Below are 26,008 nucleotides of genomic sequence, written 5' to 3'. Positions count from 1 at the left end.
CAGAAGTTAAGATCATTTTAAGTTATTTTAGTCTGAAATGTATTTGGTCCTAATATTTCGTGAAGTGATAATTCCTTGACTGCTCCTACAGTCATCTTTAGAAATGCTGCATTTTCTCATTTGTGTGCTTTCATTCACATTCTTAAGTTTGTCAGTTGGAACGTTAGACCTTAAAAATAAATTTTCTCCTTACTGATCTTTTTGCTTTCTCAGTTGCCAAAACAAAGGGGATTTGGCGATGGAGGCTTTGTTGGAAGGAATACAAAATCGGGGACATGGTGGGTAAGTTTGCTTTTGACCTTGAGCTTCTCACTTGACTTTATAAAACGTTTGAGCTATGCCTCTGACTCTCTTGTGCTCTGGGTACAGAAGCAAAAGTGTTCAGCAAAAGCTAAGCTGATTCATGTCATTTTTGGACAGTATCTCTCTCTGGGTTTTTGCCTTTTCTCAGCAGTATGAATCTGGATACTTGCTTTTATCCCTCTTTAAATTTTCTACTTGTAAAAAGCAAAAGTAGAAGTACAAAGGTTTTGTGACACTAAGAACAAGTGCTTTTTTAAAAAAAGTGCTTAAGTGTTAGTAGTTACAGCTCTGTGACCATTCCTGGAAACCTCTTTGCATCTAGTACATCTGTGTCCACTTCTGTTCTCAACTCTGCATCTCCTGAAACTGTGAAGGACACCAGTAAGTTTACAATAATCACATAGGTTGAAATAAGTTTCTAATAATAAGGTGTGAAAAAATAATTGAAATAAATATGGCTCAAGGATGAATTTGTTGAAATAGCTCTTAAAATTGTATTATCATTTTCCCAATAGCCTACTTGCTTCCAAGGCTTTTTATTTTGGCTAGCTGAGAATGTGACCTAAGTTGGCTTGGATTCTTCCTGAATGCTTTCCTAAAATATTACGTAAGTGCTAGTTGTTAGTTGTGGAAGTCTCACTCACAAGCAAGACTTAAAACATCAATCTTACATTTGATCAAACGGCTTAGGCTTTAGGTTGGGTGTTAGAGGAAGACAGAATATTCTGTGGAATAAGTAATCACCTTAAATTGAACATTAAAAGGAAAAGCTCAGATATCCTATTCTTTGCTTCTGCTTATTTATTGACATGTTCCACCTCAGGTAGGTTTATGTCTGTTATATTTTTACATCTGAAAGATGAAAAGCCACTTTGACATACGTTCTATGTTCTTAAGGATCTTTTCTTATTTATAGGGGATTTTTGACATCTTGTGAAGCAGAATTACAGGAGCTCATGAAGCAGATTGACATAATGGTGGCTCATAAAAAATCTGAATGGGAAGGACAGACGCATGCTCTAGAAACCTGCTTGGACATCCGTGAACAAGAGCTTAAGACTCTTAGGAGCCAGTTGGATATGAAACATAAAGAGGTAAAACAGTTGATTCAGTCCTCTCTTTGATATTTTGACCTTTTAAATATGTTTCTTAAATATTTGTTGAAGAAAGTGTTTTTGTGACAAGTTAGTGTTTCTGTGTTGTCTTTTATTTCTGATGGTTTTTTAAGAAGAAAAATTTATTGTGAAAATGTTTAAGTATATTTCAGGGATCATGTTACCTTGGTCACATACAATCGATAAATAACTTCTTTATGAAAATGTAAAGGTTGTCACAGAATCCCTTCAACCTATTACATGTCTGTGTTAACATTCATTGAGTTTCGTGAACATCGTTTTTGGCCTATTTCTATGTCTAGTATAAAAAGTTAAGCCCAAAATTCAATAATTTGCCTATTTTGGTTAGATGTAAAAAAAATTTAGAAAACCCTTTTTAAAAAATTTATATTTGGTCTACGGCCATGCCACCCTGAACGTGCCCAATCTCGTCTGATCTCTGAAGCTAAGCCGGGTCAGGCCTGGTTAGTACTTGAATGGGAGACCACTTAGGAATACCAGGTACTGTAGGCGTTTAAAAAAAAAAAACACATTATTTTGCCCTTGTTTGAAATTAGGGGAAAAGAAAGAAAAGCAAAAAGTAAAAATGACTTGCAATTTTACCACTCATGGTTATTGGTGATTTGAGGGAGAAAGCTTAATAATATTCGCTGATTGATTTCTCATAATTTAGCTGGTACAGTAAAAAGTACACTGAATATTTGAAGGGAAGCATAAAGCATTTAGAAGCACAAGAATTGCCTCTAAATTTCTGGCATGAATGTCAGTCTCAGAAGAATTGAAAGAGTTGTAGGGAACCACGGGGCTCAAGCCTCACTCTGATGGACTTTTCTGCCAGTAGGATCACCGCTCACTAGTGCTGTTATTCAACTTGTTCAGGTACACTTCTGTGAGTGGGGCACACTGAGATTGTGATTTTGTTGATGATACTTATTAAGAGTATTTTAGATGTAACAAGGAGAGAGTTAGACTTGATAAAAGTGTTTTTATGCTTGTCAAGAGACTCATTAGTTGGCCGTTTGCACTTTGGGTCAAAGTAGTACATAGTAACATTGGCTGTGTCAAATTCAGTTTTCTGTGAATGCCATTGGCTAAACTGGAATTCATTTTAAAATTTGGATAGAACTTTGAGAGTATATTTTAAAATTACACCTTATGCAAAAAAGTACATGGAATCATATTTGATTTTTTAAAAACTATAATTCGGGTAGGGTCAATGTACCTTGTCTGGTAAGCTGCTTTAGCTACCACTACTTCATTTCTCTGAGGGCAAAACAAAAGTAGTTCTGTTTGGTAAGTTAAAGCGATAGTGATGTCCTAGACACGAAAAACACTGTATGTAGATATCTGAGTCATTTATTTTGTTAGAAACCTGTTAAAGAAATTTCTGCGTGTGTGATTATGAGAATATTTAGTCATTCTGAGGCTGTTTGAACTTATTTTTGTAGCTTAATTTGGATGTCATAAGGCATTATTGCTATTACTTGATACCTTAAAGAGAAATTATAGGTTCCATGTTACGGATTTAAAGATTACAGGTTTGGCCTGGGACATAAAAGAAATTTAGAATTGTAGCTGTCTGGTCAATTTGCTGCTTCATTGAATGGTCTGCTGAAATTTGATTAAGTTTCTAGAAATAAAGTGCTTTTACCAGACACTAGTAATGGGAATCATCTATTCTGTAGAGTTTGTCTGTGAAATTGTGTTGATAATACCACATTCATAATCTACTTTGAACAGTAAATGACATAAGAACAAGATTTTAGAGCTTTAAGTTTTTGTCATTCTTAAATAAGAATGGCAGCCTAGAAGCAGTTAGTCCTATGGCGTAAACCAGTGCTGTTCAAATGACAGGTCCACAGTGAGATAAAAAGCTTGTAAATCAGTACATTGCATCTTTCACTTCATAGAAAGTTTTGCTATATAAAAATGTCATTTGCATTAACAGTGTGTTTCATGACACAGTCGATTTACATTGTGCTTCAAGCACCCCGATATCGTGCTGGTTTGCTGTTGTGACCAGCTCCAGCTGACCTGCAGATCATACTTGAAGAAGTACTAGTATAAACAATTCATTTCCTAAGTGAATAAATACTTTATGTGTGTCTGATTTCACTGTTGCGATTGGGTTGGTTTTAATGGATATTTCCGCTTCTGTTACCTTCTCACCCCCTACAGAGCAGGTAGACAATGAAATGAGTAAAGAATTTGGAGTCCTGGCTCTGCCTCTTTTCAGTTGAATGGCCTTAAATAATTTAACCTCTCTGAACCTGTTTCATCATGTGTAAAATTAGGATTAAAAACCCTATGTCCCAGTGTTGTAAAGATTGAGTTACTGTTTAAGAAAGCACTTTGAAAACTATAAATTGTATCTAAAATGAGTTAGTTCAGCCCTTCTGTCATTCCTACTGACGGTTTCAAGCCTTGGCTCCCATTTCTTTACCTAATGCAGTCCATCACCCTTTTTTTCAACATTTAACTTCTTTTTTTTCTCCTTTTCTTTAAGAAATTTAAATATTTTCATTGCTCATTATGAACTAGACTCTGGTACATAAATAAAATTAAATAATCTACATTTAATATTTATGCTTGCCACATATAATAAATACAAAGAAAAATGTTTCTACAAGGCTCATAAGGAAGAACAGTAATTATATGCCCCATCCCTCTGAACCTAGGAAATCTGCTCCTCTGGAGCAGTCATTTCAAAGACTTTAACTCTTTCTTTTGGTATTCTCCCCATGTTTTTAAGTAACATTTTATACTGACATATCCTAATTTTCAGTCTTAGCTATTTATCTGATGACTTGCAACCATGAAAATTAAGGGTTTTGCTCTCTTCATACAATTTCCATTTCATCATCCTGCCAGGATTATATATCTTAATTTTTGGTTAAATCATTACTCAGTATTTACATCGTTAGGCTACAGGTCCAGGAAGGTGTCCCCAGGGTTTGGGGAAATTAATAGCTGAAATTAGAAAAGGCAGCTGAGAGGATAGAGATTGAATGAGGTTTGTGGTAATTCTAAGGCATTAAGACAGTAAAGGATTTGGTGTCCAAGATGGCTCTGAACCCCGCTCACTTCGGGTTGGGACCCATAAAGGCAGCACCTAGAAGTAAGGATGGGCCAGATATACAACAGGCCCTCTTCACATTGCCATTCAGCTGCAGGCATTTAAATCTCCAAGGTAAGTTTAAGAAGATCCTAAAGTGCTGCTGTCCCCAGGCATCTTCAAAGTGCTAGGGCTTCCTGAAACTTGGAAAAAGCAAACCTGTATTTTCTCCCAAGGAAAAATAATACCATTCTGAGTCTTTAATTATTTCTTCAAATAATTTTTGCAAATATAATGCTTGATAACCATTGAGCAAGTAACCTCAGACACATACAAGAAGACAACAAAAATGAAAAAAAGCCGAGGCAATGGAAGATAGAAACAGACCCAAGGCAAATCTACATATTGGCACTGTCATGCTCAGATTTTACAATAGCTTTGTTTACTGTGTTCAAAGAGATAAAAGATAAGATTGAGCACTTCAAGAAAGAATTGGAAACTATAAACAAACCTAAAGTGAGTAGAAATTAAAATATTGAAAAATACAATAATTGATATTAAGGCCTTAAAGATTGAGGTAATTAATAAACTGGAAGATAGCACGGAAGAAAATGTTTAGAATAAAGCATAGACAAAATAATAGCAAATACAGAAGAGAAGATAAGAGGAAGAGGATACAATGAGAGGGTCTAATGTGAGTGAAATCCCTGGAGGAGAAAAAAGAGTGAGAATGGGCAGAAGCAATATTTAAAGATAAATTGCCTGAGATTTTGCCAAAAGTGAGGAATGTCATATATTTAAAAAGTCCAAGAATCTCAAGCAAGATATATAAAAAGAAATATTTACTTAGATTGGAAACTAAAAACAAAGAGGAAATCTGAAAAGCAATCAAAGAAAATAAAAAACATTATTTATCAAGGTAAAAAGACATTATCTACAAACAGTTCCTAAAAGCTGACTTGTCAGCTAAACAGCGAAAACCAGAAGATAGTAGAATGATATCTACAAACAAAGAAATGACTTTTTTTCTTCTGCCAAACCAGGAATCTGTACCCAAATAAAGGTGAAACAAAGATGTTTTCATATCAACAAAAATTGAGAGAATTTGTCATTAATAGACCTGCACCAAAGAAATATTAAAAAATGTTCTCAGGCAGAAAGAAAGCGATCCCAGGTGGAAGCTTAAGAGATTAAGGAAGAAATGAAAGGCAACAGTAAATATGTGGGTAAATTTAAATGAATATTGACTATATATAACAACAGTAGCCTTTTTAGTTTAATATATACAGGATTATGATGGCGTTTAAATCAGATTGGGGCAGATGGAATTAAAGTATTCCTATAGTCCTTGGGTTGCCTGGGAATTGGTAAAACTACTAATTAACATTAGCTTGTTCAGTCACAGATCCATGTTTTAATCTTGACAGAACTATTAGAAGTATATATTAACATTAATAGAGTATATGTTTTCCAAGCTAACAGAAGAAAAATGAAATGGTAAATTATCAGTTCCAAAGAAGGCAAGAGAGAAAAAGGAACGTAGAGCTTATTAAGTATAAATGGCATTTCATAAGATGATAGATTTAAATCCAGGTAGGTTCATTCAATGTAAATGCACTAAATGGCCCAGTTAAAAGATAAAAATTGTCCAACAGGGTAAAAATAATTAAACTGAATTATTATGTAAAGATATGGCAAAGTTGAAAGTAAAGGTAAAATAAAAATATATACCATTTAAACACTTTGAAAAGAAATTTTGTCTAAGTATATCCATATTAGAAAAAGTACACTTCAAGCACAAGCCGTGAACATTACTAAAGGTGAAGAGAAATACTTTATAATGATAAAATATGAAATTTTAAGATATATCACTGTAGCAGACATTCTTTGTGGCCTATACCGCATTTTCTTTGCTTCCTGATTTCATCTCAGCTATTACATACAGCTCCCTGTGCACTGCCAGCATCTCACTACGCTATGCTTCTCTCACTGGAGCCTTGGAAAGTTGCTCCTTAGGAAGATGAAACCTGGAAATGTAGGGGAGTTACCACTCCTGGGGCAAGCCTCAAGCAGCGGAGGGACTGGAACGGGTAGAAATTCTCCAGCTTCCCATTCTGTCTGGTTCCTTGGTGAGCTCCCAGTGGGATTTATCTCCAGCTGCTTAACTGCAGAAATCGACTAGGTAACACACCCTTTTTATTGGCTTTCCTTCCTTCCCTAGGTCTCCTTCTTCATTTCCTCATTGTGCTTCCTGAGATCACCTCTAATTACCTGCCTTGAAGCCCATGTCTCAGGCTGTTCTTTTGTGAGAACGCAAACTAAGACAAAAAAAATCTAAATTCATAAGTATCTAAAAAAATAGTCTTAAATTTCTCTCTCGCTTGTCCTTATCTGTATACAAGAACTACAAGGAGAAATAGATGAAGCCACAATTATAACTGGGAATTTTAACACACTTTTCTTAGTAACTAATGGAACAAGAGACAAACATCAGTAAGGCTTTAGATTTGCGCAGCATGATCAACAAACTTTACCTAATTTATACATATAGAACATTGCACAAAGAGCACTGCAGAGTACACATTCTTTTCTAGCACAAACAGAACTCTTTCCAAAATTGACCATTTGCAGGGCTGGAAAGTAAACCTTGACATAATACAAAGGCTTGATATCATAGTGTGTTCTCTGAACATTGGGAAACAAGTTAGAAAAAGATACCTAAAAAGTAAAAATCCTTTGATATACTTTTTTATAAATGGTTTTCTCAGTTTATTTCCTTTTAAATTTTAATGGGATTTTTTAACATATAGAAGTTTTATATTTTACATAGTCAAATCTGTCATTTTAAAATGACTCTTTTATTAGTTTTAAGCTCTGAAAGTTCTCTCCTTCCCAGAAATCTAGTAAATATTCACTTAGATCTTTTTTTTAGTTTTCTCTTTCCCATTTTATTGGTATATTTAATTCTTCCATTTTGAACTTCAGAATTACTTCTTCAAGTTTAAAAAAATTCTACTACAATTTTTAATTGGAATGGCATTAACTCCTTGTTCTTATAAGACTTTTCTTATTAGTTTCAAGTATACAGCACATTGGTTAGACATTTATATAGTTTATAAAACGATTCCCCTAATTACTCTTTCCATCCTCTCCCTCTCTACCTAGCCATTACATTAATGCTAACTGCATTCCCTGTGCTGTGGTCCCCATCCCCGTGACCATCCATCAGCTACCAATTTCTACTTCTTTTATTTCTGTTTTTTTAAATTGAGATATAATTGAGCTATAACATTACATTAGTTTCAGGTGTACAACATAATGATTCAATATTTGTATATATTGCAAAATGCTCACCACAGTAAGTCTCATTAACATCTATCATCACACGTAGTTATAATTTTTTTGTCTTGTAATGAGCACTTTTAAGATCTGGGGTTTTTTTGTTTTGTTTTAAAGTTATCATTCTGTATTGTGATTGAAATGACTACCTTCTATTTCCCGTTATCCCTCTCCCTCCTAACTTGTTAATAGATGAAATTCTAACTGATTGTTGAGAGATGTAGAGAAATACTGGTGGAAATTTCTGGAGGTGATGGCTGAGCATGAACTGGTTGTGGCTGGTTTCAAATTATTGAAAAATGGGTTAGGATAACATCCTTACCCTGGTTGGTGGAATTGATTTCTCTAAAGTGAGATAAAGCAGGTACAAGTCTCCTACTGTCTTTCTATCTGACATTACTATTTTGCAGTTTGATTTATAGAACTTATTCTTGACATCTCCTAGATTTTTGTTGAATAGTCTTAGTTTTCAAGGTTCTTATAACTTTATATCTCTTGTTTTTTCATGAGTTTTTTTTTTTTTTGATAAAAAGGGTGAGAGAGAATAAATCAGAGCAAGTTTTCATTTAAACTAGAAATTCTAGAACAGTCATTTTCCATTTTTTGGCAGTGTTATGGACCATTAAATAATTAGATATTTCACTTACTGAGGAGTAGGGTATTACCATACACAGTTGAGAACTTATGTTTACAGATAAGTACAAAGATTGTTTCCTATTTTTATGTTTCATGGATATTGTTTCAATGCTAATAATGAAAAATACTATTACCTATATGCTTCTAGGTTGGAATGTTACGTCAGCAAGTAGAAGAACATGAAAAAGTCAAGCAAGAGATGGCCATGGACTATAAGCAGGAGTTAAAGAAACTTCATGAAGAAGTGAGATTTTCTTTCTATTCTGTGTTGTCTAATTTTGTCTCTTTAACTCTTGAGACTTTTGTTAATGAGGTAGTCTTTACTTTTAAAATGGGAAGTATATATTTCATGGGAGGTAGAGAGGTGGAAATCTATTTCTGTGTTCTTAAATCCAGGCAAAGAATCTTGCCTAATTCTGTGTTTAACACGACCTAGAACAGGGATGTTAAAATGTGTTTCTTGATTGAGTACTTGAAAGAAATAGAGCTATTTTTGTATAATACTGTAAAATATTGATACCAAAAACATATTAAATATTAATTTCAGAGTTAAATGACTAACTAGATTTTAAATAATGGAAGATCCAAAGGTTTCAGAAGCATTTTGGGTGAGAAAATTCTATTAACTCAGTCTTATTTTTCAGATTGGGAAATAACTGCTTTTATTTAACTCAATCTTCTCCTTACTCTGAATATCAGTTTTCCACAGGAGAATGGTTCAAGAACCATAGGCCTAGAGAAAAGAAAGAATTTTAGTTTGCTGCTTTATTGGGGGTGAGGATGAGTTATAGAGCCCTTAAGTGAAGGCTATTGTAGTAAAAATTAAAGTTTTGTTTAAAAATATTTTTCCCTTTATTTTTTCTTTGACAAGGTATTTATTTTCTAGTGTTTATTTTTATATGAATTTGAGTTTTATATTTTAATTTACAAATCTAACATGCTCTTCATCTATTTTTCAGTAGTACCTTTTAGCTCTGCTCTTGCTTTCGTAATACCAATTTGTTCCATCACCACTGTTTACAAATTCTTAAATTTTAAGTCTAGAAATAACTGTGTCTACAGTTAGACAGACTGAAGAGAAGCTATGAAAAACTACAGAAAAAGCAAATAAGAGACTTCAGAGGAAACGCCAAAAATCACAGGGAAGATCGGTCTGAAATTGAGAGGTTAACCGGAAAAATAGAGGTATGTTCATAGTAATATTTTCTTCATAGTGATTGTTAGCCCTCATGTAGGAAACTGCTGTTTCTAATAGTGCTAGTTCCTGAAATCAATTTTCTGCCATCTCCAGGACTGCCGCCAAGCTATCTTAAAGGTCGAAGGTGATCTTCTGTGTATCTAGTCATCTGGTTCCATGTGGTTGATCGGGTTACTGGCTATCAGTAATTCTCAATGGAGCAGTACCACCCTTTGAGGGCATTCGGAAATGTATGGAGACATTGTTTTGGTTGTCAAAATGAGAGTGAAAACTGATGTTTAAGAGACAAGAACACTAAACATACTGAGGAATGTTCTACACAGGAAGGATTATTGTACCCAAAATGCCAATATTGAGAAACGGTGACCACCATTTGCTAGCACTCCTCCATGGGCAGTGTTCTTATCACCTAGTAGAATAGGGGCTTAGTAAATGTTGAAAGTACATGGCTTTTCTGTACAGAGTACTCTCCATGTCAGATTGTTTATCCTCAGTTCACATTTAGATATGGTAAGCCATTTACTTCCCTCTTTGCTGACTTCGTTTTTATTAAGACTGGGTAACCCCATGATTATTGTACACTATATTGATTCTCTGGAGGACTTAAAGGAGGTGGCGAGTTAACACTGCCAAGAGCGAATGAAGGAGCAGCACAGGGCTGTCACTCTTTTCCCCTTGGATCTGCCACTCCCCTCCTTTGTGTATGCTCTTGGTTCTCCAGTGCACCTAGGAATAGCCCAGGGCCCTCTTTAGGCTCTCAGAGATTCTGATCCAGTAGTATGGCATGAGACCTAGACATCTGCATTTTATCCAGCTTCCCTAGCTGATTCTAATTTGAGGAACATCTCAAATTATTTGTTCAACATCTTTTTATGATTACTTAAAATGTTTTTACTCAGAGAAACCTGTCACCCACAAGTGCCAATATATATTACTACCTAGAATTATAATTTCTGTGTTTAATATTTTTTTGCATCTCAATATTTTATACATTTGAAGAGCTTAGAATCAGAGGGCTGCACAGATACTGCTTCCTCTCCAGTTCTCTTCAGTAATAACTGGGTACCCCCACCCCAGACTTCTCATTACCACTTCTTGCTCCTCATTACCGCTTCATGACCATTCTCTTTCCTTTCTACCCACTATCTTTGATTTTCTTGTCATCAGCCTATATCGCCAACCAATGTACATACAACCAAGGTAGTCATCTTCTGATCCCTAGTTTACTCCCTTGGTTCAAAGATTTCAGCTCCCAGTTCACTGTCACTCCAACATTACTCTTATCATAATTCTTGAGGCTTTCAGTATCCACAGGGTTGATGTTTATAATACTCTGGTCTTTGAGTTCCTTGCTGTTCTTTTCCTCCATAGATGTTTTTGATCTCCTTCCTATCTCCTTAATTCCCATTGCCATTCCTTAAGTGTTGTCATTACTAATACTTAACGCTTCCTAGAATCACATATTCAGCATCTCATTCTCTGACTACCATCCCTGTCTTTTCAGCTCACTCCCTTTAATGCCTTGCTCTCAATAATCACTTGACCCCATCCTTTTAAAGTGATTGAATTCTGCTACCTTTTCATTGTTCCTCATGTCCTCACTTATCAATCCTTACCCAGCTTAATTCCATAGTTACATTCCTTACACTCCCCTTCATTAGCTGTGCCCCTCTCTTGCTTCATATTTGCTTGGCAAAACCTTAAATCTGATTAAATCTAGCTTTCTATTCACTCTCTACTTGCTATGTGTGGCAGAACCTGACTGGAGAAAAACATAATCATGCTGACTGGTCTCAATTTAAATTTGTGGTCACTTGCCTCAATTGGGTACTAATGCTACCCTGTTTTCATAAATATTGGGCCCGTTTTCTGATTATGCAACTTCAAGTTCCTGTGGTTCCATCATTAATTTTGAACTTTTTGGCTTTGGGTTACAAATATCTATTCAAATTGAGTGCAGGTTTCCCTTGCTATTTAAGTCTTTGCAGTTCTTCTGTTAAGATAGTAAAATTTGTATACCAAAGGATATTGTGTTATCTGCATCTATTTGAATTTTAAATACTGGGAAGTAAGAATTGGGCCAAAAGACTTAGCTGAAAATTTATCTGAATCTGTTCAATTCCTGGGTTTGTATATCAAGAATTGGGTAGAGTGGGATACTCATAATTATATTCTGAAATTTTAGTTATCTTAGCATCAGTTTTCTGAAAACTCACTAAAAAATTATAACAACCCTTAGGTGGCAGCAAATCTATGAAAATCATCATGAACCCAGTGTTTCATACCCTTCACCATTAGGGTGTTAAATTTAGAAAGACAGATATCCAGAAGCACAGTATGTAAGAAATTTGGTATTACTCTACAGTTCTGTCAGCTAAGTGAGTAATGGGGCTCCTGCTGTGAGAAAGGTGCATGTGTACCCGGGGATGTGGGGAAAAATTAAAAGTGAATCTGGGAAGTAGTGACAGCAAGGGGAAGCACTTAGAACTTAAGTACCTTAATTGCCTCTTCAGGAATTTCGTCAGAAATCACTGGACTGGGAGAAGCAACGCTTGATTTATCAGCAACAGGTATCTTCTCTGGAGGCACAAAGGAAAGCTCTGGCTGAACAATCAGAGATAATTCAGGTAGGTTTAAGATATTTTAAAAGAATGAGAGACAGAGAGGTTTTGATTAAATTTGAACTAGCTTAATGCCATAATAAGTGTGTGCTTACTCATATCCACTCATATCCACATGCCCAGTTGTTCCTTTGCTCGCTTGCCTCCCTGGCTTCCTTACTCCCTCACTCAGGTGCTCTTTCTTGCTCTCTCACTCTGTCAGTGTCTTACATCCTCAGGCTTGCTCTACAGTCATTTCATGTTCACTCTCCTAAATTTGTTCTCTCTCCCTCTCTCCACTTCCCTCTCTTTCTACCTCTGTTCTCTCTCCATTGCCTTCGTTTCTTTGTGTTTCTGTTGTTGCTCTGGCTTACTTGTTTGGAAGTTTTTGGCTTTTGCCTTAGCTCTACTTCCGTCTGTGTCTTGCTCTGTCTCTGTGGTAGCTGGGTTACTCTGGCTGAGTTATCTCAGCCAGGGAGCTTCAGCTAGTCTGCCTGTCTGGATACAAATGCTGAGAGAGTCACACTGCATTGGCATGTGCACTAATTAAAAGCAGTGTCTTGGTGGCAATAGAAACGCATTTAAAACACTAGTAGAAACTTTTTTTTCTTTAAATGAACTAATGGCTTAGGCAAAATCAAAAAATAGCCACTTATTTTAGGAATTTTTCTTTTTAGGACGCGTTTGCTTTTTCAGTGAAAAGCCAAGAATGTAAAGGGAAGTGAACGTAGAAGGAAATGAATATTTGTGACCATATTTTATGTGCTAGACACTGTCTTGATGCTTCTGGATGCAGTTCTTTATATACAGTTATGTGTTATCTGTTTAATATGATCTGTCAAGGTTGATAGTTATCTCAGTTTTATGGAAAGAGGGAATGGACTGGATAGATAAGAGAACTGGAGGGAATTTTTTTTAACAATCTGCATTATTTTCTGCTTTAAGTCTCAGTAACATATTGGCTTTTGACCCCTGAAATATCAGCTGGCTGATAAACTGAATGGGGGTACCCACAGCAACCAAAAGGAAGAAAATTATTTTCAAAGCTGCAGCAAACTATACAGTCAGAATGGACCAATTAAATCTTAGATTTCTAGACCTGAGCTTTTGACCTGAATTAAAGCACTAAACAAACATAAGTATCTATAAGATATTGTTGTATTCTAATTACAGCCTTCAGATAGGCAAAAAGAAAATTGAGTTTTAAATTTTAATTCTAATTATTCATCTATGAAGTTTACTTAGTATTGATTGCAGATCCTTTTTTTCAAATTACTATGTGATTATTCTGCATAATTAAAACTTTATTGTTAGTAAAAATGAGATTTTTATTTGCCATAATTCAGCTAGGACTAAAATAATAAGCCTTTAAAAAGCCAACATTTGTTTTCCCTTCTAAGAGTATTTGAATTATTCTTCTGACAGCTTTGTTTAAAATGAAACTGCTCTATTTGACACACAAAAAAATGTTACTTATATTTCTTTCTCCCTTAGCAAACCAAACAAAATTAAATCTTTCTGTGATTCAGTATGTAGCAGTGCTGTATCGTTCTCATTAAAAAAACAAAAAAACAAAAAACTTTTAAATGAACTTTTGTATACCCATTACCAAGCATTAATAGTTATCATAATTTTGCCAGTTTGATTTTGCATGGTAAAAACATATTAAAATTTGCTGTCTTAACTTTTTTAAAGAGTGTAGTATAGTAATGTTAACTATATACAGATCATCAGATCTCTAGAACTTTTTCAACTTGCAAAACTAAGCCTCTATACCCATTGAAAAACAACTCATTTGCCAATCTTTTTTCATCCTTCCCTACTTTTTATTTTTGGATGGAATATTATAAAGCATGTAGCAGACATTGTCTTATTTCTCAACAATAAGGACTTAAACACAATTACAGTATACCAGTATCACATTAGCAGAATAAATAACTTCTTAATATAATTCAATATCCATTATGTTCACATTTTCCCATTTAGACATTGTCTAAAATAATGTCTTTTTACAGTTGAATGCTCAGATCAGAATCCAGTAAAGGTTGACACATTGAATTTTGTTTATATGTGGGTCATCATTGAACAATAAAGGTAGAAAATCTGGGAGATTAAATAAATGGATATCAACATCCATACTTCCCCTCAATTTTTAAAAATTCTTAATATAAACTTTTTTCTTATATATTTTTTAACTTCTGAAGTGAAGCTCAGAATAACTTCTCTCTCTTGGAGTTATGTATTTGCTTGAGTTTTTTTCTTTTAGTTAGCTATTGAAATTACATAATGCATGTTCATTTTAGAAAAATAAGAAAATGTAGATGAAATGAGAATTAAATAATATCACCCATAATTCCATCCTTTAGAGAATTACCATTATTAACATTTTAGTGTAAATTTCTTTTGACCTTTCCTATGCTTATATGCAATGTCCATTGCATTCATATACATTTATTTGGTAGAAAAACACTATATGTGTGTGTATACGAGAAGGGAGGGATAGTTGCAAACTTTAAAAATTACCAAAAATGGCAAAATGTTGATAATTGTTGAAGCTAGGTGATGAATATATAGGGGTTCATCACCTTATCCTCTCTGTATTTGTGTATGTTTAAAATTTTCTATAAAACATAATTTTAAAATGTAGACTACTTACTCTGGCAAGCTATATGCTAAGCATTTTATAATACAATATTTAATTATCATAAATTGAAATTTTTTTTTAAAATATGATAATGTCAACAAATTTGTAGTCATAATGATTGCATAGAAGTTCGATCTACCATTAAATGTACCACAGTTTATGTAACTAATACCTTATTGTAGCACATTTAGTGTTTTTACTTTTTCACCCTGTACATAGTACTTGGGAGGACATCCTTTTATAAACATTTAGGAGTATATGTTTATTTATTTTCTTAGGAAATGGCCCTAGAAGTGACATTGCTGCATCAGTGTAGTTGTACATTCTTAAAGACTTTAGTATATATCGTCAAAGTACTCTCCAAAGATGTATTGACACAGAGTTTCACCAGCAATATTTGAGAATGTTCAGCTCCTCATACTTCCCCATTATTGAGCATTATTATTTCTTTTAATTTTCCCTACTTTTATTTTTAGCCTTGTCTCTGCCAGTCTAATAGGTGGGAAAAAGCGGTAATTGTTTTATAAACAATTATTTACAATTGCTTAATTGTTTTTTTTTTTCTTTAGGATTCTATCTTGGATGTCATACTATAAAGCCTTAACTAAGCCAAGATTTCTTCTAATGCTTTATAGTTTCTTTTTAAAATATTTGATCTGAAATTTATTTGGGGGTATTTGATAAGGTACTAAATTTGTTTTTTTTTCCCAAATGGATATCCACACAATTTATTGACTGTTACATTTTGAGAACTTGAGAGAATGATCCAAAATTCAAATGGAAGAATAAATGAGGGGTACTAGGAAACATTTTTTAAAAGAAAGAGTAAGAGGATGTTTGTTCTATTAAATATTAAAATGTATTATATGAAAAAGTACAGTTGTTAAATAATGTGACATTATTAGATCCGACAACAGAATGATGGTTTTATAAGCATAAGAAAAGGATGTGTATAGTGTCTAAGACATCAGGTCATTTCTGTTTAGAAAATAAGGAATCACCTGAAAAGCTTTATTATAACCAATGAAGAAAAGATGATCCTAACTCAAATGTTAATACATTGTCTTGGTAGAATTATCACAGAGTTAACTGAATTGGCTCAGACCTACTGTCAAAAGGTTTATGGTGACATAAATACAACAATGATAAAATCTTATTTGGAGCCATTTTCTTAATGGGCTCTTCAAGCTGCTACCTAATGGAGAGGCTGCAAGGCTGTGGCCTGCACTGACACATTTGGAGTTGACACTGATGGGGAGCTTGATAGAGATTGATGCCTTCAGTGGCCATAGCTTCATACAGGGATCCTTTGGGAGATAAAAAACACTTGTTACTTTGTATTCCTTTGTTCTCAGTAATCTCACTATCTGGTAAAGTCATTTCCTTGAAGCACCAGGATTATATACCATAAAGCCAGAAGAAGATTTGACTTTACCCCAATCTCCAGCCCCTTCCCTTCTCTCACATTTTAATTGCTCACCCTTAGCTTTTGTTTCCATCTCTGTGATGTAAATTGCCTTCTTAATTATTTCTTTACTTTGAACCACCTCTGCTGTCATTTGTATTGTTGATATAATTCTACCTACTCCAATGGAGTAGTTAGACTGCTACATGTTAGATTAATAAGAAGTTTCTGGTTCAAAAAATTAGTGACAGTGCTTAACGCAAAAAAGAGTATAAAAACATTAGCCTTAAAATATTTCTAACACCAGATATTTAAGGGAAAATAATCATTATTTTATTTTATAAGTTGTTTATATGATTATATCTGACTTTCTTAGTATTGGAAGAGGTGTTCTTGAGATATTCTAGTGCAGCTCTGTCTAATAGAAATAAAAGGTGAGTCATATATGTAATTTAACATTTTGTAGCCATCATGTTAAAAAAGTAAAAAGAAACAGGTGAAATTAATATGTTTTATTTAACCCAGTATATGAAAAATATTATCATTAAATTTACAATCTTTTTTTTAACTGAGTCTTTGAAATCTAGTGTGTATTTTACACTTTGAGTACATCTCAGTTTGAACTAGCCACAGTTCAGATGCCCAGTAGTCACATGTGGTTAATGACTGCCACACTGAACAATATTTTTCCGAAAGATATTTCTGGTATTTCTTAGGCCTAAACTTTTTGACTGGGAAGAATTTGATATATTTTTTTAAATGTGAATCATGGTCACTTGTCCACTAACATTTTCTGTATCTAAAATAAAATGTATAAACTATTAGCCTTTAGGCAAACAACCAAAAAATTGCTGTTTTACTCTTTTAAGTTTATCTTTAATACATTTTTTTGTGTTTAATTTTATTTCTATTTTTGAAAACCACTAAGTATTTTCTTTACATATTAAATATATTAAATAGTGTATTAATCTTAGTTAATGAAAATTTAGAATTTGTACTTGGGATAATGTACTTCTTACTGTGCTTGAAAACACTATTTCTGTGTGACTAAAATAGTGAATCAATAAAAGTAGGCTATGTTCTTGATTCTTCAAAACTAAGAAGTAGGTTAGTTTTTAAGTATGAAATCTAGACTCAGTGGTTAAACTATGGCTTAAACTATAACTTCAATATTGAGTTTACTTTAAGATTACAGATTTATACTGGCTAGTATCAAATAGCTATTGCAGTATTAAAAAGACAATACTAGTGTTTTGCAATTATGTATTGTCTCTCATCCTGAGTGTCCATTTGGGCAGTGGTTTTCTAGGTGTGTTTTGCCAAGCCCAGGGCTGCTGTACAGGTTAAGGTAGAGTTGGGGAGGTTTAGCAAGCTGAGCTCCAGCCATTTTCTTCTCACCTGCACCCCGTCTTTTCATTTATTCTGTACAGGATTCTGTATAAGATTTGGGGGAAAAAAAGTTTATATTGTATTTTCAAAATTTAGAGACAGTTGCATGCTTGGCAGTTATTCTTGTGGATCTAAACGTATTTGATGTTCTTCTTTCATACTATTATAGCAATCTGGTTAAAAAAAATTTGCTTCTTTACACTGGAATCCTGACCTGTAATTTATACAAACACTATTTGTCTGTTTCTTTGCCTTGCTCCTCCCACCCTCTCTTTGGTTTATGGGCATTATAGAGCATCTACTTTATGTGCCCATGGTGTAGGATTTTGGCCCTGTTCTGTGTACAGTAAAAATTTTTAAACAGTAGATAGATTTTCCAGAGATATTTCCACTTACGTTTCTAAAATAAAATTGAGTACCTTTACCTTTTAAAAATATTTAGAATAAAGGAAGTTTTACTTACATAGATAATTTATATCTATCTTCAGTGTATAGATGAAGTACCTGACTGGATACTGGATTAAAACTTGTGAAAACTAGAAAGTTCAGAGCTAAAAACCAGTTTAGATGGGATACATAGCCTAAAAATTATCTAAGTCTGCAGGAACTATGTACTACGGGTCTCTATTTTAGTTGTGCGTACCTGAGTATATATATATATATCATTGAAAGAAACTAATCTGAGATGCACTGTATTTGGTTAAATCTTCTAATTTAGGGAATGTCCAAAAACTGAGGACAGAACCAATCCCTCCTCCCCTCCAAGCACCTTTTTCTCTCTTTAATTAATTTTTTTAGAGAATTTTCAAGAGTTTATTTGCGTCAAACTGATGACATATGCCAGGGAGTAAGATCTCAAATGCTCCCCAAGCACCTTTTTCTTTAAGGAACAAAATTCCACAGTTCTTCCCCCACCTTACCAATTTAAACATTTTGTGGTCTTTTTGAATCATCTGAATATGGTGTTTAGTCTACGGCCATACCACCCTGAATGCGCCTGATCTCGTCTGGTAAGAATATGTTAAGTTCTGTAAAAAATGGAAATGTCTTCCAAAATGGCTGTACCATTTTGAATTCCCACCACCAATGAGTGAGAGGTGTCCTGTAGCTCCACATCCTCACTAGCATTTGATATTGCCAGTGCTTCAGATTTTCACGATTCTAATAAGTATATAATTGTTTTAATTTGCATTTCCCAGATATAGATAATCTTTTCTTATGTTTATTTACCATCTGTATATCTTCTTTGATAAGATCCCTGTTCAGGTCTTCGGCTCATTTTTGAATGGGGTTGTTCATTTTCATGTAGTTGAGTTTTAAGAGTTATTTTTTAAATTTTGTGTAAGATCTTTATCAGGTGTGTCTTTTGCAAATATTTTCTCAGTCTGAGGCTTGTCTCCTTCTTCTCTTGACATTGTCTTTGCAGAGCAGAAGTTTTAATTTTAATGAAGTTCAATTTATCAATTATTTTGTGGGGGGGACTGTGTCTTTGGTGTATTTAGAAAGGCATCCCCATTCCCTGTCACCTAGGTTTTCTTTTATGTAATCTTCTAGGAGTTTTATAGTTTTGCATTTTACATTTAGGTTTACGAACCATTTTTAGTTAATTTTCGTGAAGGGTATAAGGTTTTCGTCTAGATTTATTTTTATGCATATAAATGTCCAGTCGTTTCAGCACCATTTTTTGAAGAAACTGTCTTTGCTTCATTGTATTGCCTTTGTTCTTTTATCAATAGAGTTTAGATGATTGTATTTATAGGGCTCTATTTCTTGGCTCTTTGTTCTGTCCCATTAATCTATTTGTTTACTCTTGGCTAGTGCCACACAATTTTGATTACTTTAGCTTTGTATTAAATCTTGAGGTCAGGCAGCTTCAGTCATCCATCTTTGTTCTCCTTCAGTATTACATTGGCAGTTCTGAGTCTTCTGCCTTTCCATATAAACTTTAGTATAAGTTTGTTGATATTCATAAAATAACTTGCTGGGATTTCGATTGGTATTGTATTGAATTTATAGTTCACATTGGGAAGAACTGACATATTGACAATATTGAGACTACCTATTCATGAATATGGACTATCTCCCCATTTATTTGATTTCATTCATCAGAGTTTTGTAGACTGGTTAATGATCACAATGCATCGTAAAACCTTCAGAAGGAAAGAAGAATGTTTTGCGGACCATTTGTTTTTTTGTATGTTACCCTCATATAGATCTCATACATATTTTGTTAGATTTATACTTAAGTATTTAATTTTTTAGGTGTTAATGTAAATGGTATATTTTTAATTTAAATTTTACATGTTCATTGTTGGTATATAGGAAAGCGATTGACTTTTTTTGTATGTTAACCTTGTATCCTACAACCTTACTATAACCGCTTATTAATTTCAGGAGCTCTTTTTGTTTGATTCTTTCATATTTTCTACATAGGCAGTCATGTTATCTGTGAATAAAGACAGTCTTCCTTCCCAATCTGCATGCCTTTTATTTCCTTTTCTTGCCTTATCACATTAGCAAAGACACCCAGTGTGATGTTGAAAAGGAGTGGTGAGAGGGGACAATTTTTCCTTGTACCTGATCTTAGTGGGAAAGCTTCAAGTTTTTCACCATTAAGTATGATGTTAGTTAGCTGTACAGTTTTTGTAGGTAGTCTTTATCAAGTTTAGAAAGTTCTCTATTTCTATTTTTTCTCATGAGTTTTTTTTTTTCTAACCATGAATGGGTTATTATATAATTTTTATGAGCTAATGCTTTATGTTTTTATGGAAGTAAAACTCAATTTCATTTTAGTGTTCCTCATTTACTAACTATTCTTTTATCATTTCACTTTTACCTATTGGTAATCTGCATTTTTAGGCTCAGCTTGCCAATCGGAAACAGAAATTGGAATCCGTGGAACTGTCCAGCCAGTCAGAAATTCAGCACCTGAGCAGTAAGCTGGAGCGGGCCAATGACACCATCTGTGCCAATGAGTTGGAAATAGAGCGCCTCACCATGAGAGTCAATGACTTGGTTGGAACCAATATGACCGTTATGCAAGAGCAGCAGCAAAAAGATGAAAAATTGAGGGAATCCGAAAAACTGTTAGAGGTGTGTTTTAAAATTACTATGATTGGGGAAAGGTGTGTATGCGTATTTCAAGAGAGAATAATTAACTTAGAACTAGGTTCCAAAATCTATGGTTTCTTTCCTACTGTGTAGCCAATGGATCATATATTGATAGCTTTATTAATGTGCCTGTTATATAACTTTAGTCTGATTCATTGGCTTCTTTTTCTCTTGAAATAGAATAATTGGAATAACATCTGACTTTTTTTTCTGAGTATTTTGCAGGTCCTGCAGGAAGAAAAGGAACAACTGAAGGCAACTCTTCATTCTCAAGAATATTTCATTCATGATGCAAAAATGAGAAAGGAGAAGCTTCAATCAAAATTAAAGGCAATCAATAGTCAACATACAGTAGAGGCCCTGAGGTATATTTAACCTTAAATATTATTAATCTTAGCCACTTGGTGTTTTGACATTAAGTACCAGTTTTAATATTGCATATTTATAATTTTGTATTTGATCATATTATGGGTTTTTAACTAGTTTTAATTCCTGAGTTAAATGTTTTATAATGTTATAAAAATTTCTGTGGTTAGTTTTTTCTGCCCCCAGTTTAGGTCTCTAACCAAGAAACTGATGTTTTGAAAGTTATAAACCTCTCGGTCAGTCTATACCTTCAGTGAAATTCTGAATGTCAAACGAATTGTAGTCCACATCTCTGGAAGGCCCCCCTTCCTTGGTAGAATAGGTCATGGATTTTAGCTGTTTATCATCATTATCAATAAGCCAGCTATTGAGATGGCCCTTTAAAAACGTTCCTAAAACTGATTTTAGTTCTGTGTACAGTTTACTGAGGTTTGTAAAGGAAAGAAATAGAAGGAGCTATGTTCCTTTTGCTTAATTTAAGTTTTGTGCACATTTCTATTCTTGGCAGAACGCTCCTATAATTTTCCAGTTTCTTTGACTCGAATCAAGTGTCAACAAAGTGATTTTTTGGTCATTTTTGTTTTTTCCCCTTGAAAAACAAGCCAAATTCCAGTTAGGGAAGGAGTAAACCACTGCTGACTTTTTTGAGAAGCATCATCTCTTGGCTCTTTATTCTCCTATTCTTTTTGTAAAGTAGGAGACAAACTGAAGAGTTCCAAAGAGTTTTGTTATCAAGAACAGTTGGTACATTTTAATAGGTTGCATGTCGTTTTTGTTTGCAAAGAGAAAAGCCTTTGATAGTCCTCTTGTATCCTTTCATAGGTCACTGGAGGAGTCTCAGACAGAAAGGAGGTACACCTCTCAAGAGCAGGGGGACTTAGACAATGTGCTGTCTCAACTGGATCTTACCCACAGTAGTGAAGAACTTCTGCAGGCAGAGGTGACTCGTCTGGAAGGCAGGTAGATAATTATATACACATTTTAAAAATGTTCAAGTTGTTAAAATTGATTTTTGATCATCATATTAATAAAATAAACTAATATAATAGTCTTCGTGAAAAAATAAGTTCTTTTCTTTAACATCCACAAATGGCCTAACTTCTTATTTCATTGAGAAAACAGAAGCAATTAAAGGAGAACTTCCTAATCTTTCTGCCATCAAATCTACCAGTCTGCGTGCATCTGTGCCCATGTTCTGTTACAGTGGATTAATTGAAGGATGACGTGTGTGCTCCTAAAACTTTACTTGCGTTAACTGTTTCTGCAGTTTTTTCTTTTCTCTTATACATCATAAGGTTCTCGGTTAAATCATTCCACTGGTGTAAAATATGCTTTAATATTTCCCATCTTGGGGAAAAAAAATTTAAAACCCGTCTTTAATCCTATATCCTCATCAGGTTACTTCCAAATTTCTCTGCCTTTGAAAACCAAATTCTTCAGAAGAGTTTTTTGTACTGACTGTACTTCTCATCTGTGTAGAACCCTTTCAGTTTGCTTTCCTCTCTGCCAGCCACCTCATTGGAACTGCTCTTGACCAGGTCACACTGGATACAAGGCGCAATGTCCTGTTTTGAAGTGCTGTTGGTATTTCCTTGGGTGGTAATTTAATCCTGACTTAAGCTATACTATGCCTAGCTCACTTGAATTATTGTCATACTTGTGAATTTTTTTGTTTGTCATACTTCTAAAATTAAAAAAAAAAACCAGATTTGCAAAAACTATTTGTTACACTATGCACAAACCTTTTATACTAAGTACATATCAAACTGTACTTTTCCGAAAGATATTTCTGGTATTTCTTATGCCTAAACTTTTTGACTGGGAAGAATTTGATATATTTTTTTAAATGTGAATCATGGTCACTTGTCCACTAACATTTTCTGTATCTAAAATAAAATATATAAACTATTAGCCTTTAGGCAAACAACCAAAAAATTGCTGTTTTACTCTTTTAAGTTTATCTTTAATACATTTTTTTGTGTTTAATTTTATTTCTATTTTTGAAAACCACTAAGTATTTTCTTTACATATTAAATATACATGCCTACATGCACATGTACAGTTTTTGTTTTCTTTCTTTTTTGCCTTAGAATACTTAAGATAGTCCTGGTTATCATTGCTGAGGTATAGGTATGCACCTTAGATTGAATAAAATAAAGCTTATTATTCTTTCTTGTGATGTAACTGATTTTACATTTTTATCATAGATTTTATGTAGATTGGCTTTTGAGTAATCTTTTACATGTACATATGTTTTACTACGCTCTCATCAGGCTTTGAAGACTTGTCTCTTGTTTCTGACTTGCAGTGTAACCTTGGACACCTAGTCTCTTTAGACTCCAATCTTCTCACCTGTAGGTAGGACAAGGTTATCTCTGATTTTTGTAACTCAGTGTTTGACACATTGTAATCACATATTAAATACTAAATAAATGAACATTCTAGGATTTTTAGAAATAGATGAAATTGGAATAAATGGATATAGACACTAGTGTTTGGTACTAAAACAAGGGCTTAAATTTTTTTTTTTTGTATTGAAAGGCAGCTAGAAAAAAACTTTTAGACAATTTATTTGTGTTTAGTTTGAACAAAACATTCTTTAAAACAGGAACTGGAGGAATTTAAGTAATTATTTTTGTGTTGTATTACAAAGGTGGTATTTTTGAAGGATGGCTTATCTGGTAAGTTGGCTATGTTGATGAAACAATCTAGGTGATTATTAAGCATTTATTGAACAGTCCAGAACTAAATGATCCAGGGGCTGAGGCGATGGTGGGCAAAGCTGGAGGGAAATAAGAAGTAAAAGACATTATTTTAATCATAGAATTTGTAGTTCAGGAGACAAAGTATACATGTTAAAAGACCTGAGAGCAATTTAAAGTAGATTTAAGGTAGAAAATTATAGAAAATTTCTATAGCTATAGAAATTGAAAATAAACTATATTCCTTTATTTTATTTTATATTAGTTTTAGGTATACAGTACAATTGTTAGACATTTATATAATTTACAAAGTGATCCCCCCATTACATCTAATAACCACCTGGCACTATCTGTACATAGCCATTACAATAATATTAGCTATATTCCCTATGCTGTATTCTACATTCCCATAACTATTTTGTAACAACTGATTTGTACTTATTCATCCCTTCACCTTTTTTCACCCAGCCTCCCCAACCCCTCTCGCCATTGGCAATCACCAGTTTGTTCTTTGTATTTGTGAGTCTGTTTTTGTTTAGTTTGTTTGTTTCTTTTGTTCCTTAGATTCCACATATAAGTGAAATCATGTGGTATTCGTCTTTCTCTGTCTGACTTATTTCACTCAGCATAATACCCCCTAGGTCCATCCATATAGTTGCAAATGGTAAGATTTCATTTTTTTATGGCTGAGTAATATTCTGTTGTATACATGTACCATAACTTCTTTATCCAATCATCTATTAATGGGCACTTATATTGCTTCCATATCTTGGCTATTGTGAATAGCACTTCAGTGAACGTAGGGGTGCATAGATTTTTACAAATTAGTGTTTTGGTTTTCTTTGGATAAATACCCAGAAGTGCAATTACTGGGTCAAAAGGTAGTTTCTGTTTTTAAGAAAATAAACTGTATTTCAATTGGTAGTTACAAAATAGTCACAGGGATATAAAGTACAGCATAGGGAATATTGTCAGTAATATCGAGTAGCTATGAATGGTGCCAAATGGATACTAGACTTATTGGAGGGATTATTTCACAAATTATGCAAATATCTAACCACTATGCTGTATACCTGACACTAATAAAATATTGCATGTCAACTGAAATTGAAAACTAAAAAAGAAAAAAACTGAGTAAGGTGGTTAGGAGAATGAGGGTTGGGGTATCTCTATTAGGTAAATGCTGATCTGATTCTTGAAAGACTGTTGACCATCTATTGCCAGGTGGGAGGGGAAGGTGCTTTGTGGTCAAGGGGCTGGTGTATGAAGAGACAAAAAGTCAGGCATAGCAAATGGCACATGGCAGACAGTAAAGCCTACTGATTTAGAAGGAGAAAGATTTTATTAGTAGAAATGAGCAGTGAGATAAGACAGGTATGGTGCCCCTGAGGTTCTTATCTGATAAGGGGTTGATTTTTGGAAACTCTTTAAAGAAGATAATTCAGGCAAATGTGTGTAGGATGGAATTGTAATTAGTATAGTGAAGGTTTAGATTATGATGGCAGCTCTCCTGTACAACTAAAGTGAAAAAAATTAGCTAAATTGCTGTAATCTTTAGAGTTTTGTAAGTAGTTAAATTTTAAGCAGAAGGAAAGATTAAGGGAAACACAAAATGTATGGATTGGATTTAGCTGCTTCTGGTGATAAGGAAATTGGAAATGAGTTTTAACTTGAGATACGAGGTGATGTGTAAGATCTGTCTTGGACATCAAAAAAGTAAGTTAGATAATTCAGTTTGTGGTTTTCAGGGTTTTTGTTTTAAATATGTGATCTTATTTTTGTCATACAGCTTGGAATCTGTGAGTACAACGTGTAAACAGCTGAGCCAAGAACTAATGCAAAAATATGAAGAATTGAAGAAGATGGAACTACATAACAATGAGTACAGGGCAGAGATTAAAAAGGTAAAAATCTGCATGCTTGGGGTTGCTAAGTTATTTGTATTTTTGGACCAAGCTGTGGGTTGAAAGGTTATAGGAAATATTTTTAATGAGAGAAAAATATAGTCCGAAGGGCCACTTGATATTCAGGAGTAGATGAGCACCTGGAATATGCTTAGGGAAGGTGTCTCTCTTTGTCATCTTCAGGGATGCCATATTTTCAAGATAATTGAAGCCTTCCCCCTTTGAACTCTAAAACTTTATT

The 26,008-nt window shown here is 33.9% G+C and overlaps 1 protein-coding gene and 1 pseudogene across 15 annotated transcripts in view; both read left to right on the top strand.

Moving 5' to 3' along the window:
- CEP63 (centrosomal protein 63) overlaps positions 1–26,008 on the top strand; it is a 42,794-nt gene that overhangs the window by 7,829 nt on the left and 8,957 nt on the right. For 9 of the 15 annotated variants that reach the window (XM_015585833.2, XM_015585831.2, XM_015585830.2 and 6 more), the window contains exons 2-10: positions 214–282; positions 1,220–1,397; positions 8,597–8,692; positions 9,511–9,633; positions 12,160–12,273; positions 20,544–20,777; positions 21,021–21,160; positions 21,984–22,121; positions 25,653–25,767. In XM_015585833.2, coding sequence (XP_015441319.1) covers positions 239–282; positions 1,220–1,397; positions 8,597–8,692; positions 9,511–9,633; positions 12,160–12,273; positions 20,544–20,777; positions 21,021–21,160; positions 21,984–22,121; positions 25,653–25,767 — 1,182 coding nt within the window. In that variant the 5' untranslated portion in view covers positions 214–238. The remainder of the gene's footprint in view (positions 1–213; positions 283–1,219; positions 1,398–8,596; positions 8,693–9,510; positions 9,634–12,159; positions 12,274–20,543; positions 20,778–21,020; positions 21,161–21,983; positions 22,122–25,652; positions 25,768–26,008) is intronic. The other 6 variants (XM_015585828.2, XM_025043639.1, XM_015585827.2 and 3 more) reach the window with 1 other exon arrangement.
- LOC112475972 lies at positions 1,813–1,931 on the top strand (annotated as a pseudogene).

This window comes from Pteropus alecto, unplaced genomic scaffold (assembly GCF_000325575.1).
Source record: "Pteropus alecto unplaced genomic scaffold, ASM32557v1 scaffold92, whole genome shotgun sequence".
Lineage (NCBI taxonomy): Eukaryota > Metazoa > Chordata > Mammalia > Chiroptera > Pteropodidae > Pteropus > Pteropus alecto.
The sequence above is the reverse complement of the archived record's forward strand: the minus strand, read 5'-3'. Positions and strand labels throughout refer to the sequence as shown.